This window comes from Scyliorhinus canicula, chromosome 11, assembly GCF_902713615.1.
Source record: "Scyliorhinus canicula chromosome 11, sScyCan1.1, whole genome shotgun sequence".
In the NCBI taxonomy this organism is placed as follows: Eukaryota; Metazoa; Chordata; class Chondrichthyes; order Carcharhiniformes; family Scyliorhinidae; genus Scyliorhinus; species Scyliorhinus canicula.
Window position 1 is genome coordinate 121,436,922 of NC_052156.1, and position 15,328 is coordinate 121,452,249.

A 15,328-nucleotide genomic window follows, 5' to 3' on the forward strand; every position below is an offset into this window, starting at 1 on the left:
CCCACCAGGATACCTGGGCAGCGGGGTTTGCCACCATCGCCAGATGCCCACGGTCCAGGGGTGATCAACGAGATGTCCCCCGATGAGCACCGGCCCAAGGCGGGCTGGTCTTGACAAACCGATTGGGGTTCCACTTTATGAATGTGCAGCTGGTGTGTGACCACGAGCTGCGCATCATGCAGGTCTACACCCGATAGCCAGGCAGTGTGCTTGACACCTTCATCCTGGCACACTTGATGGTTCCTAACACCTTCAAGGCACACCCCTGGGTGAGGGGTTGGCTCCTGGGCAACAGGGGTTATCCCCCGTGGTCATGGTTGATGTCGCCTATCCGGAGGACACAAATCAAAGTGGAGACCCAATACAATGACGCTCATGCATATAAATATAAATGAATGCTGAAAATGATTTAAAATATACGTTCCAAAACAAATGGCAAATATTGAATACAGACGATCTTCCATTGAAGACTATGAACCCGATCGAGCAGTGCATCAGCATCCGGAAACTATGGTTCAGGTGCCTGGACCGCTCTGGAAGGACCCTCCAGTATAGCGCTAGAAGGTTCTCCCACATCATGGTGACCTGCTGTGTCCTCAACAACATCACGTAACAGAGGGGTGACGTGCTGGAGGAGGGGCTGAAGGCCGGACTTTGCCCAATGAGGAGGATGGGCAGGGCATGGGCTCCGGGCTCTCATAGGAGGCCACACAAAGTGCGCGCCAGGGTCGATGTGCAAGGGACACATTAATCGCCTCCAGATTTACCAATGGCATGAACGTCCCATTCCATCCCAGCCCACCAACACGCTGCGGCCAACCACCCACTCCTAAGACCACAGTCCCTGTACTCCCCTCTGGGACTGTACCTTATCACTGAGTGACTATGCCACCTCCCTCTGGGACTGCCTCAGGTCAGCCAGTGCCCGGGCAACGCCGCGACAACTGCAGCCATAACCTATCGTGGCTGGGTCAACCTCTGGAGCGCTGCTGCAATGTCCAGGTACATAGCTGCCTGTGACAGGGCACTGCTCCTGGGCCTCGGCCACCTCTCGTATAGAGTGCCCCAGGCCTTGGACATCCTGACCAATGGCTGATACCTTCCCCCAAAAACTTCCACCGTGGATGCCACCCGTGCCGTTTTGGCCTGGGTGACACGTATGGTCAGCACCACCTCCTGCCCCTGCAGGTGGTTGGAATCCCCGGATCTGCATATCCATTATCAATGGAATCGCCCTTTCTAGAAACCCGAGACCTGTCTGCACGACAACTAGTCCCTGGGGTCAGACCACCCTCTGACCATCCACCTCCTCGGGGGTTCCTACCTCCATCTGATATACCGCTCACATTTGTGGTGCGCATCAGATAGTGCTCCAGGAGCCTCGTCACTGACATGCCCAGTCAAGGTGAGTGTCTCTGGGATGATGGAGTTTGTTGGTGAGAGCTGCAATGGAAAGTCAGTGTTGTCCCCGGACTGGTGATCCAGGGTGTCTCTGCTGATGTTTGGGAGCTCGCCTTGTTGCCTTTTTACACCTTATGCGCACCACAAGCTGTTTCTTATATTGACCAAATGACCACACAACCAGTATGTTTACTCAAAAACACAGTTTATTAATAACACAAGACTTGTATCTCTATTGTTGCTAAATGTGCTTTACACTTAATTGCTCTGTTTAATCACCTTGCCCTAGAGTCGCCAGGTATCTTTATGATACCACCACGAGGTTCAAGTTCAAGTGCTGATCAATAACTCAATACACCAGTTAGTAAGGTTCAAATCAAAACACATTTATTATATACACAGTCAATCGCTACTCATCCATAAAATACTACTAACTAGACTATTTCTAACACTAACAGGCCAATACTTAGCTTTGGAAAAGGGACCCACGAGGTCAGGGGAACAATTGGCCTCTCATTCGATCCTGACTCTGCAGGCTTCCAGCTGGTATGGACTAATGGTTAGGAGTGCCTATCTCGTAGCGTGCGTTGACTGGACGCTTACTTGGTTGGTGAAGCTGCTAGGCAGGTCACGGTCAAGGGTTGTTTCGAGCTGCTGAGAGACCCTGCCAGGAAGCTGTTAGGCCGGTCTCTCCTCGCTGAGAGCCAAGTGCCAAGAAGGACGAATTGAACTTGGGGACTCTATAGTCCCCAGGGGCTTCGCGCCCTTTTGGGCGGACCCTGTACCTGGTTCCAAGTGATTGGACTGAGTTCTGATCACTTGGATCGATTTCTCCAATACTGGAGCTGTTCCCTGATCGCTGGGCGATACCTAAGTGTCCATTGGCCTCCCTTTGTTTTGGATCCCGCTGGCGCCGAGGAATCTGGCTTGGCCTCGATTATCTTAACTGTTTCAATTGTTCCCGGGGATCGCTCATCAATATGTAGATGGTCGTCAGTTTCAGTGCTGTCTGGGTTTCTGCAAGTTTTAATATACAGGAGATTTTGCACCTGCTTGTTTTCCTGCGTTTGGCCATTTCTCCCTGCATTCTTAGCGGATCTCCATTTTAAAGTCGGGAAGTGGTCAACCCAGGTGGCTACACTATGCAATAATACACGTGGCTCCATACTAAATTACACCTAAAACTAGGATGACCTTTACTTAACTTTGTGTCACCGGCACTGTGTGAGATAAAGGCCGGGATTCTCCCCTGCCCGGCGGGGCGGGGGGTCCCGGCGTACCGGAGTGGCAAGAACCACTCCGGCGCCGGGCCACCCCAAAGGTGCGGAATTCTCCGCACCTTTAGGGGCTAGGCCCGCGCCGCAGTAGTTGGCGCCCCGCCGACCGACGCGAACGGCCTTTAGCGCCCTGCCGACTGGCGCGACGGCTGGCCAAAAGGCGCTCACCGGTCGGCGTGAGTCCGCGTATGCGCCGGAGCGTCAGCGGCCGCTGACGTCAGCCCAGCATGTGCGCGGTGGAGGGGGTGGTAGCGGCGGAAGAAAAAGAGTGCCCCCACGGCACAGGCCCGCCCGCCATTTGGTGGGCCCCGATCGCGGGCCAGGCCACCCTGGGGGCACCCCCCCGGAGTCAGATCACCCGGGGGCCCGCTCGCGCTGCCTGCTTCCACCGACCGGCGCGGGGGGCCCGCCAACCGGCGTGCCGCGATTCCCACCCCCGCCGATTCCCGGGTGGCGTAGAATTCCGGACACGGCGGGGGTGGGATTTACGCCGGCCCCGGGCGATTGGGGGGTTGGAGAATTCCGCCCAAGGCCTTTATCCGGGTCCACGTGGTCGGTTGGAAGTTGTTGGGTTTGTCTCAGCTGGGCTTGTCCTTCAGGAATGGTCGCAGGTCCTTGAACTTGGTTGTTCTGCGACAGTTGGTCGCGCACAGGCCAGTCCCAAAAGAAACCAATCTCTAGTGCGCAGGGCTTTTTATCCTTCGTCTCTTTCGAGTCCTTACTCCAGGTCCAATGGATCGATAGGGTTTTGATCACCCTCATCGATCTTAGCCAATTAGGGGGCGGATACCTCGATGACTGAACAGGTCCTAGCTATCATTATCCCAGGCACTTAGGCCTTTCCAAATAAGGGGGGTGGCGCCGGATAGTCTGCTATCGTTGATGGTCCTCAATGCAAATGCTATTGTCTTGGGGAAAATGGTAATAAATTTTTAATGGATGCAAGTTTCAGTTAAGTCTGATTTCTTTGCACAATACAGAGGCTGTGTACCTGTCTGTGTCCCAAATTGACCACAATTCCCATAGTCCTTTGCAGGTGGCCGTTTTACATGCTACAGCCTCACTGTCCGTTGACGACTCCTCACTGGAATTCGCTTGGGGTTGGGGTCGGGGACACCAGAGGGGCCCGCCTCGTTGCCAGGTGATCCTGCAAGACGTGACGCTTGGGTGGTTGAGGACGTGGAAGTGGTGAGCGGGAGATAGGGTGGTGAGGGGTTCATAAGAACATAAGAACTAGGGGCAGGAGTAGGCCATCTGACCCCTCGAGCCTGCTCCGCCATTCAGTGAGATCATGGCTGATATTTTTTGGACTCAGCTCCACTTTCCAGCCCAAACACCATAACCTTTAATCCCTTTATTCTTCAAAAAAACTATATCTTTATCTTAAAAACATTTAATGAAGGAGCCTCAACTGCTTCACTGGGCAAGAAATTTCATAGATTCACAACCCTTTGGGTAATGAAGGTGCTCCTGAGCTCAGTCCTAAATCTCCTTCCCCTTATTTTGAGGCTATGCCCCCTAGTTCTGCTTTCACCCGCCAGTGGAAACAACCTGCCCGCATCTATCCTATCTATTCCCTTCATAATTTTATATGTTTCTATAAGATCCCCCCCGAATCCTTCTAAATTCCAAAGAGTACAGTCCCAATCTACTCAACCTCTCCTCGTAATCCAACCCCTTCAGCTCTGGGATTAACCTAGTGAATCTCCTCTGCACACCCTCCAGCGCCAATACGTCATTTCTCAGGTACGGAGACCAAAACTGAACACAATACTCCAGGTGTGGCCCACTAACACCTTATACAATTGCAGCATAACCTCCCCAGTCTTAAACTTCATCTCTCTAGCAATGAAGGACAAAATTCCATTTCCCTTCATAATCACCTGTTGCACCTGTAAAACAACTTTTTGCGACTCATGCACTAGCACACCCAGGTCTCTGCACAGCGGCATGTTTTAATATTTTATCATTTAAATAATAATCCCGTTTGCTATTATTCCTACCAAAATGGATAACCTCACATTTGTCAACATTGTATTCCATCTGCCAGACCCTAGCCCATTCACTTAACCTATCCAAATCCCTCTGCAGACTTCCGGCATTTTTTGCTTTGCCACTCATCTTAGTGTCGTCTGCAAACTTGGACACATTGCACTTGGTCCCCAACTCCAAATCATCTATGTAAATTGTGAACAATTATGGGCCCAACACTGAACCCAGAGTGACGCCACTAGCTACTGATTGCCAACCAGAGAAACACCCACGGGTTACGTGGGTTTAAGTAGGGTGATCATTGCTCGGCACAACATCGAGGGCCGAAGGGCCTGTTCTGTGCTGTACTGTTCTATGTTCTATGTTCTAAAGCACACAGTATTTGGCACTCAGGCACATGCAGCATAGGCTTGGCAGCTGGTGGTCTTTGTGGCCAGGGCACCCGCACGGTGGGTGGTATGGGCCCTGGCATATGGTGCGGAGTGAGCACAATGCTGGCGAGTAGGGTTAATTTGCCGTCTGGTTGCTGGGAGGTTACTGGTGTGTGGTACAGGGGTTGGTGCCAGGGGAACGGTGCTGGTTACTATCCTTACCGCCCAGAGGAGGTCATGCAGCTTCTTGCTGCACTGCTGTCCAGTCCTGGCGCTGGGGCCCATGGTGCTCACGACCTTTGCCACCTGGGCCTAGGCCCAGTGTACGCAGCGGGTGGCAGCCTACGTCCCAACCCAGGCAACAAGGTGGCCATCCTCTCTTCCACAGTGTTCAGCAGGGTCTCAAGCTCTGCTTCTGTAAACCAGGGTGCCGCTCTCTGTGTTACAATCTTGTTGGCTGGGATGAGTGTGTGGGAGTGGAGAGCTAATATGCGGCTGCAGCTTGTCAGCCACGAGTAGCAATCCCAACCCTGGTGAATCAGGGACCATTTTTCATTGGAATTGATTAAGTTCCATGTGGCACCATGCTAGCCCATTAATGGATCAGGAAGTACACATTCCGATTGGTCGAGGGCGGTGACCCTCAGGCGTTCAAAGGGCCGGGAGGCCTTTACCAGGTGGGCCCTGTCTGGTCTATAGAAGTGCGGTTTGCACTCCGCACAGAATGGAGGAGGTGATGGCTTTTACCTCCTCGGCGGAGAAAGGCAGATTTCGGGCTTTGATGTAGTGGGCGAGCTGGGTGACCCCCGGATGGCAGAGGTCATTGAGGATAGCTTTCAGGCGGTCATCTTGCGCGCTGGCGCATGTGCCGCGGGATAGGGCATCTGGGGGCTCGTTGAGCTTCCCCGGTTGATACATAATATTGTACTTGTAGGTGGAGAATTCGATCCTCCACCGTAGGATCTTATCATTTTTAATTTTGCCCCTTTGTGAGTTGTCAAACATGAAGGCAACTGATCTTTGGTCGGTGATGAGGGTGAACCTCCTACCTGCGAGGTAGTGTCCTTTGCGACCGCAGCTGCTGCAGGTCGCGTTGCGGGCCGGGCAGTGCTGCCGTGGGTGTTGGGGCTGCCCACAAAAATGGCACACTGGAGCTGCATAGTGGGTGGGTGGCTGCGTGGCGCAGGCCTGGGGCTTTCGCTGGTTGGGGGCCAATGATGGGGTCGCTTGGTCCGTGGGGAACAAGGTGAGGCTGCGGAACGAGACCTCCATAGTTGTAGAGACCTCCATAGTTGTAGCTAACTCTACAGTGTCCTCCAAGTTCTGGGCCCCTTTTTCAAGCAACCGCTGGCGCACATAGTTGGACCTGAGCCCTGCCACGTATACATCTCGGACAGCGAGCTCCATATGTTGGGCGGCTGATACAGTTTGATAATTGCAGTCCCGAGCTAAAGCTTTTAAATCGCACAGGAATTCGCCCAGCGACTCCGTGGGGCGCTGGCGGCGGGTCGTAAGAATGTGGCGCGCGTAGACTTCGTTGATGGGCCTCATGTACATTCGATTGAGCATGGCCAGGGCCTCCGTATACGAGGTAGTACTGTTAAGTTGAGTAGAGATACGGTGGCTCACCCTTGCATGCAGTAGGCTGAGTTTCTGCTCCTCTGTAGTTTCTGAAGTGCTTGATTCAGCCAGGCAGGCCTTGAAAGATCTGAGCCAGTGTAGAAAGATTTCTTTCGCATCTGCAGCCTGCGGGTCGAGTTCTAGTCGGTCAGGTTTGAGGGCTGATTCCATAGTAGTTTTCTTCAAGTTTCCTAAGATTATTAAATTGATGTGACCATCAATTCACAAGACACATGATTGGAAGTGAACAGTGGTTTTAATAATCTTACAACAGAGCCTGCCTGCGACAAGATGAACTGGCAGCAGGCTCACGACTGCAAAGATTAATACTTCCGGTTAGTGGGAGGAGCCATGGGCAGAGCCATGGGCGGAACCAAGGGTGGAGCCCAGTACAAACTCCTCATCTCCCCCTATGGGTAGAGCCGCACAACGGCTCGTATACAGAGCCCACAAGGACACAATACATATACTGGAACAGTGTGAATTAGTAGGTTTATAATTCACCACAGAGGAGTAGGTGTGTGGGGTTCTTAGGTTGCCACATGCACCTTTCGCTGTCAATGCTTGGCTTCAGCTTGCTCTCACCAATGAAACCAGAGGTCTTCGGCTCCTGCCCAGATACATTTCCTCCACTTCGGGGGGGTCTTAGACTAAGGATTCCCAGGTGTTGGTGGGGATGATGCACTTTTTCAAGGAGGATTTGAGAATGTCCTTGAAGTGCTTCCCCTCCCTTCTCGCGGCTCACTTGCTGTGTCAGTTTGTTTTTGGGAGTCGGGCATGTGGATGATGTGGCCCGCCCAATGGAGCTGATCTAGTGTGGTCAGTGTTTGTGTTGGGGATGTTGGACTGAGTGAGAACACTGATGTTGGTTCATCGATCTTGCCAATGGATTTGCAGGATCCTGCAGAGGCAGCGCTGGGTGTACTTAGACCATAAATATAGGAACATAATTAAGCCATTCGGCCTATCAGTCTGCTCATTCGATCATGGTTTATAAGTTCCTCATCCCCATTCTCCTGCATTCACCCACGACCCTTGATCCTCTTATTAATCAATAAATCCCCATATTAATCAAGAACACCAGTTTTGGGCTTGAGATGCTGTTACCTACAGGGCTACAAACCAAGGGCTAGAAGGTGGAATTAGACTGAATAGTTCTGAAAAGATTTGGGCAATATAAAATAAGGATAAGCGTAGGGAACTTAGATTCTCGACGTTCTACCATCCAATATGATCATGGCTGATCTCACCATTGCCTCAACACCACATTCCTGCCTGTTCTACGTAACCCTTCAACCCATTACTAATTAAAACTCCTTAACTCCTCAAATTTACTCACTGTCCCAGCATCCACTGCACTCTGGAGTAGCGATTTCCACTGATTCATTACCCTTTGGGAGAAGTAGTTTGTCCTCATCTCGGTTTTAAATTTTCTACCCCTTATCCTGAGACTACAACGTCTCAGTATAGAATGCCCCACAAGAGGCAGCATCTGCTCCACGTCTACATTATCCATACTTTTTATCACCGCGGAGCGGTGATACAGTGGTTAGCACTGCTGCCTCACAGCTCCAGGGTCCCCGGTTCAATTCTGGCCTCGGTCAGGTGACTGTCTGCGTGGAGTTTGCACTTTATCCCCGTGTCAGCGTGGGATTCCTCCGGGTGCTCCAGTTTCCTCCCACAGTCCAAAGATATGCAGGTTCGGTGGACTGGCCATGCTAAATTGTCCTTACTGTCCAAAAGGTTAGATGGGGTTCCTGGGTTACAGGGATAGGGTGGAGGTTTGGGCTTAGGTAGGGTTCTCTTTCCAAGAGCCGGTGCAGACTCGATGGGCAAATTGGCCTCCTTCTGCACTGTAAATTCTATAATATACCCCAATTTGATCTCTCCTCATTCTTCGAAACTCTAGAGAATATAGACCTAAACTGCTCAATCTCCCTTCATAAGACATCTCTGGAATCAGTCCAGTGAATTTTGTCTGATGCCATGACATGCTTCCTCGAATAAGGGGACTAAAACTGTGCACAATACGCCAGGTGTGGTCTCACCAATGCCTTGTACAGTTGCAACAACACTTCTTACCTTTACAGTGCATTCCTTTAGCTATAAATGTCAACATTCCATTTGCTTTCTTTATGATGTGCTCTACCTGCATGCTAGTTTTCTGCGACTTATGCATGAGGACACCCATATTCCTCAGCGCCGGAGCATCTCAAAGTCGCCACCATTTAGATAATAAGCTGCCTTGCCATTTGACCGACCAAAATGGATGTCCTCACAGTTAGCCAAGTTAAACTCCATCTGACACATTTTGTACCACTCACCTAACCCATCTATATCCATTTGTAAGGTTCTTATTTCCTCATTGCAATTACTGTTTCACCTATTTTAGTGTCACCTGCAAATTTGGCTATAAAATCTTCTATCCCTATATCCAAGTCATTAATATGGATTGTAAATAGTTGGGGCCCAAGGACCGGACCCTGTGGCACCCCACTAGTTACATCTTGCTCTCCAAAAAAAGACCCATTTATCCCGACTCTCTGTCTTCTGCCCACCAGCCAGTCATGTATCTAAGCAAATAAATTACCCCTAACCCCATGTGATCTAACCTTGTGCACTAACCTTCCGTGCAGCACCTTCTCAAATGCCTTCCGGATTTACTACATCTATAGGATCCCCATTATCCACGTGGCTTATTACATCTTTGAAGAACTCTGGCAAATTAGTGTGATTTATTACCTTCATAAAACCATGCTGGCTCTGATGGATTGCATTTAAACTTTTTTATATTACTTCCTTAATAATGGATTTGAACAATTTCCCAACAATAGATTTTAAACTAATTGTCTGTAATTTCCTACATTCTGGCTCCCTCCCTTTTTGAATAAGGACATTATATTAGTGTGGTGATCTACCACTGTTTATATATGTGTGTGCTTGCATTAGGGGATGCATGACGGTACCTGTATTACAGGTTTTCCGGTAAGCCCCTGCGAGCTAGCTCCGCCCACAGGGAGCAGTATAAATATTCATAAGTTACCGCCACAATTAGTATTTTTCCAATCCACTGCAACCTTTTCCATGTCCAGGGAATTTTTGCATATTATAAACAATGGATCCACTGTCTCCACTGCCACTTCATTTAACACCCTAGGATGTAGGTCATCAGTGAGCTTTGCATACAAGCAGTGGGAGATGGCACATCTGGAGGGAGGCACAGACTGAGAGCTTTAAACTTGAGAATTTGAAGCAGAGTGGGAATTCGGTGCAGAGCAGAAAGAGGTGCTTTTTGCTTTTTCTCCTTGCTGTGTACTTGTTAAATCTTCAGAGAGGTGTCTTGCCCTGCTGCAGCTGAGGCTACAAGTGAGAGAACTGATTGGTAAGTAGTGGGTAATGTCAGGAAGTCTTCACAACTTTTATTATTTATAGTTTGAAAATATGTTTTGTGGTTTATAATCTGCAAGGGCTACTGGTTATAAATTGCTTTCAAACTGAGGTAATAGGATATAAAAAATATTAAACTTAAAAACAAATTAAATAAAATAGAGATGGAAGGTCAAGTGATGTGTTGTTTCTGCATGACATGGGAGCTCGTGGACCCCATTGTGGTTCCCAGTGACCACACCTGTAGTAAGTGTTGCTTGCTTGAGGAACTCCAGCTCAGAGTTGATGAGCTGGATTCTAAGCTTCGGAGCTGTGACACATCGGGGAGGGGGAGAGGTACCTGGTTACTGTGTTCCAGGAGGCAGTCACCCCTTAGACTAACAAACTTAAATTTGGCTAGTGGTCAGGGATAGGTGGTGTGGCTGCGAGTAAGGTTGGTAGAGGGATCCAGGAGGTAGGGTTGCAGGAGCCTTAGCCCTTGTCCCTGTCCAACAGGTTTGAGATTCTTGCTCCCTGTGTGGATGGGAATGGGGACTACAGGGAGCATGAGCAAATTGACCACATCACCTTGGTACGGGGAGCTGTTCAAGTGGGGGGGGGGGGGGGGGGGGGGGTGAGAAAAGGAATGTAGTCGTAATTGGGGATAGTTAGAGGCATTGACACTGTTCTCTGTGACCAAGATTGAGAATTCCAAAGGTTGGGTTGCCTGCCTGGTGCTCGGCTTCAGGATATTTCATCTGGGCTGGAGGGGAACTAGGAGTGGGAGAGTAAAGATCCAGTTGTGGTCCATATAAACAAGGACGCAGGTTCTGCTAATAGAGTCATAGAGGTTTACTGCATGAAAACAGGCCCTTCGGCCGAATTTGTCCATGCCACCCAGGTTTTACTACTAAGCTAGTCCCAACTGTCTGCATTGCGCCCATATCCCTCTATACCCATCTTTCCCATACAACTGTCGAAATGTTTTTAAAAGACAGTACAACAAAAATTGCCTCTGGCAGCTCATCCAGACAATCAGCACCTTCTGTGTGAATGAATTGCCCCTCTGGACCCTTTTGTATCTCTCCCCTCTCAATTTAAACTTATACCCTCTAGTTTTAGACTCCCCTTTCTTTGGGAAAAGGTGTTTACTATCTACCTTATCCCTGGCCCTTATTATTTTATAGACTTCTATAAGATCAGCCCAAGTCTGATTACCCAATCACAGTTACCCAACCTCCCCTTATAACTCAAACCATCAAGTCCCGGTAACATCCTAATAAATCTTTTCTGCATTCTCTCTAGCTTAATAATATCCTTTCTATAATAGGGCGACCAGAACTGTACACAGTATTACAAGTGTGGACACAGTATTCCAAGTGTGGCCGTACTAATGTCTTGTACAACTTTAACAAGACGTCCCAACTCCTGTATTCAATGTTCTGGCCAATTAAACCAAGCACGTAGATAGGGCTTGAAACTAAATGGTATGTGTGTGTGTTTATGGGGGGGGGGGGGGGGGGTGAAGAGAAGGTAGAAGAGCAGGTTAATGTCAAGGACCTTAAACTAGTTAAAGAGTCAAGGGTTCAGGGGAGGTTAGTAAAGCTTTCAGAATACTAAAAAGTAGGATCTCAAAAGGTAGTAATTTCAGGATTACTACCAGTGTCACGAGCTAGTCAAGAGTGAGACAGTCAGTATAGATAGGATGAATGCGTGGCTCGAGAGATGGTGCAAGAGGGAGGGATACAAATTCCTGGGTCATTGGAACTGGTTCTGGGGGAGGTGGGACCAATACAAACAGGACGGTCTGCACCTGGGCAGGATTGGAACCGATGTCCTGGGGCGGCGGGGGGGGGGGGGGGGGGGGGTAGGGGGTGCGTTTGCTAGTGCTGTTGAGGATGGTTTAATGTGGCAGGGTGATGGGAATCCATGCAGGAAGTCAGAGGGAAGTAAAACGGGGCCAGAAACAAAAAGCAGTAAGGGGGAAAGTGTAAAGCAGAGAAACCACAGTCAAAAATCAAAAAGGGCCACAGTATAGGGTACAGTGACTGAGGAGAGTGTGAAAAGGGAGATGGACAATGTAGGATTGAGGGTGTTGTACCTAAATGCGCGCAGTATATGGACAAGGTAAATGAGCTTGTTGCGCACATTGAAATTGGGCGGTATGATGTTGTGGGTATCACAGAGACGTGGCTGCAAGGGGATCAGAACTGGGATCTAAATATCTAAGGATATATGTCCTATCGAAAGGACAGGCAGATGGGCAGGGGCCGGGTTGCATTGTTAGTAAGGAATGAAGTTAAATCGATAGCAAGGAGCAATATAGGATCAGAAGGAATAGAATCTCTGTGGGTAGAGTTGAGGAATCGCAAAGGTAAAAAGACCCTGATGGGAGTTATGTACAAGCCCCTAGCAGTAATCAGGATGTGGGGCAGAAAATAAATCAGGAGATGGAAAAGGCATGTAAAAAAGGCAATATTACAATAATCATGGGGGACTTCAATATGCAGGTGGACTGAGAAAATCAGTTTGGTAGTGGATCCCAAGAAAAGGAATTTGTGGAATGTCTAAGAGATGTTTTTTTTGGAGCAGCTTGTGACAGACTAGGGAACAGGCAATTCTGGATTTGGTGATGCGTAATTAGGCAAGCATTATTCGGGAAATTAAGGTGAAGGAACCCTTAGGGAGCTGTGACCACAATATGATAGAATTTACCCTGTAGTTTGAGAGGGAGAAGCTGCAATCAGATGTAATGGTATTACAATTAAATAAGGGTAACTACAAAGACATGAAGGAGGTGCTGGCCAGAGTTGATTGGAAAAGGAGCCGAGCAGGGAAGACAGTGGAACAGCTATGGCAGGAGTTTTGGGGGTTTATTAGGGAGGCACAACAGAAATTCATCCCAAGGAGGCGGAAACATGCTAAGGGGAGGACAAGGCACCATGGCTGACAAGGGATGTCAAGGAAAGCATAAAGCTAAAGAAAAGGTATACAAAGTGGCAAGGATTAGTGGGAAGCTAGAGGATTGGGAAGCCTTTAAAAGCGAGCAGAGGGCAACTAAAAAAGCAAAAAGGGCAGAGAAGATGAAGTATGAGTGCAAGCTAGCTAGTAATATAAAGGAAGATAGGAAGAGGTTTTATTTCAAAATATAAAAGGTGAGGGGCAAAAATAGACATTGGACCACTGGAAAATGTGGCTGGAGAAGTAATAATGGGAAACAAAGAAATGGCAGACGAATTGAATAGTTACTTTCATCAGTCTTCACGGTGGAAGACACCAGTGGGATGCCAGAGCTCCAGAACCAGGGGGCAGAGGTGAGTGCAGTGATCATTACTAAGGAGACGGTTCTGGGGAAACTGAAAGGTCTAAAGGTGGATAAGTCACCTGGACCAGATGGACTACACCCCAGGATCCTAAAAGAGATAGCAGAGGAAATTGTGGAGGCATTAGTGATGATTTTTCAGGAATCACTGGATGCAGGAAGGGTCCCAGAGGACTGGAAAGTAGCTAATGTAACACCACTGTTTCAGAAGGGAGGGAGGCAGAAGACGGGAAATTATAGGCCGGTTAGCCTGACTTCAGTCATTGGTAAGATTTTAGAGTCTATTATTAAAGATGAGATTGCAAAGTATTTGGAAGTGCATGGTAAAGAAGCACTGAGTCAGCACTACTTTGTCAAAGGGTGGTCGTGTCTGACAAATCTGTTAGAATTCTTTGAGGAGGTAATAAGGAAGTTAGATAGGAGAACCAGTGGACGTGATTTATTTAGATTTCCAGAAGGCCTTTGACAAGGTGCTGCGTAGGAGACTGTTAAATATGTTAAAAGCCCATGGTGTTAAGGGTAAGATCCTGGCATGGATAGAGGATTGGCTGACTGGCAGAAGGCAGAGAGTGGGGATAAAGGGGTATTTTTCAGGATAGCATCCGGTGACTTGTGGTGTGCCTCAGGGGTCTGTGCTGGGACAACTTTTCACAATATACATAAATGATCTGTAAGAAGGTACTGAAAGCACCACTGCGAAGTTTGCAGATGATACAAAGATCTGTAGAGGGACAGGTAGTGTTGAAGCAGGCGAGCTGCAGAAAGACTTGGACAAGCTAGGAGAGTGTGAAAGAAGTTGCAAATGAAATACAATGTGGAAAAGTGTGAGGTTATGCACTTTGGAAGGAGGAATTTAGGCATAGACTATTTTCTAAATGGGGAAATGCTTAGGAAATCAGAAGCACAAAGGGACTTGGGAGTCCTTATTCACTATCCTCTTGAGGTTAATGTGCAGCTTCAGTCAGAAGTTAGGAGGGGAAATGCAATGTTAGTGTTCATATCAAGAACAGGGATGTACTTCTGAGGCTGTACAAGGCTCAGGTCAGACCCCATTTGGAGTATTATGAGCAGTTTTGGGCCCCGTATCTAAGGAAGGATGTGCTGGCCTTGAAAAGGGTCCAGAGGAGTTTCATGGGAATGATCCCCAGAATGAAGAGCTTGTCATATGAGGAGCAGTTGAGACTCTGAGTCTCTACTTGTTGGAGTTTAGAAGGATGAAGGGGATCTTATTGAAACTTACAGGAAATTGAAAGGCCTCAATAGAGTGGATGTAGAAAAGATGTTTCTACTAGTAGGAAAAACTAGAACCCAAGGCCACAGAGTCAGACTGAAGGGATGATCCTTTGAAACCGAGATGAGGAATTTCTTCAGAGGGTGGTGAATCTGTGGACGGCTTTGCCGCAGAAGGCTGCGGAGGCCAAATCACTGTGTTTTTAAGACAGAGATAGATGAGAAATACATCAACCATGATTGAACGGCGAAGCAGACGCGATGGGCCGAATGCTGCTCCTGTGTCTTATGGTTTTATCAGGCTCTGTGGACTCGTCTGGCTTTAATCCCAATAAGAAATCTCAACACCAGGTTAAAGTCCAATAGGTTTATTTGAAATCACAAGCTTTTGGAACACTGCTCCTGAATCAGGTGAAACTGGCATCTCCACATCATGGCTTCAATCCCAATAGTTGATTGAGTCCTGTTTCCTTGTTGATGTTGATTGTTCTGCGTTCCACCCTTTCTATAACCTTTACATTACTCTTTCCTATAGGAATGGTACTAGTGTCTTCCACTGTGAAAACAAAGGCAAAATATCGATTTAGCATCTCCCACATTTCTGTATTCCCCACTAACTCTCAGGTTTAATCTTCCAACGGACCAACATTCACTTTAGCGACTTTCTTCCCTTTTATGTACTTATAGAAGCTTTTGCTATCCTTTTGATATTTTGTTCCAGCTTTCTTTCATAATTTACCTTCGCTCTT

At 48.4% G+C, this 15,328-nt stretch overlaps 1 protein-coding gene across 2 annotated transcripts in view; it reads right to left on the reverse strand.

Annotated features, from left to right (window-relative positions):
• Positions 1 to 14,931: 14,931 nt before the first annotated feature.
• LOC119973339 (proton myo-inositol cotransporter-like) overlaps positions 14,932 to 15,328 on the reverse strand; it is a 266,486-nt gene continuing 266,089 nt past the window's right edge. Inside the window, exon 12 of one of the 2 annotated variants that reach the window (XM_038811222.1) lies at positions 14,932 to 15,135. In XM_038811222.1, the coding sequence (XP_038667150.1) occupies positions 15,011 to 15,135 (125 nt within the window). In that variant the 3' untranslated portion in view covers positions 14,932 to 15,010. The remainder of the gene's footprint in view (positions 15,136 to 15,328) is intronic. The other variant, XR_005462283.1, reaches the window with a different exon arrangement.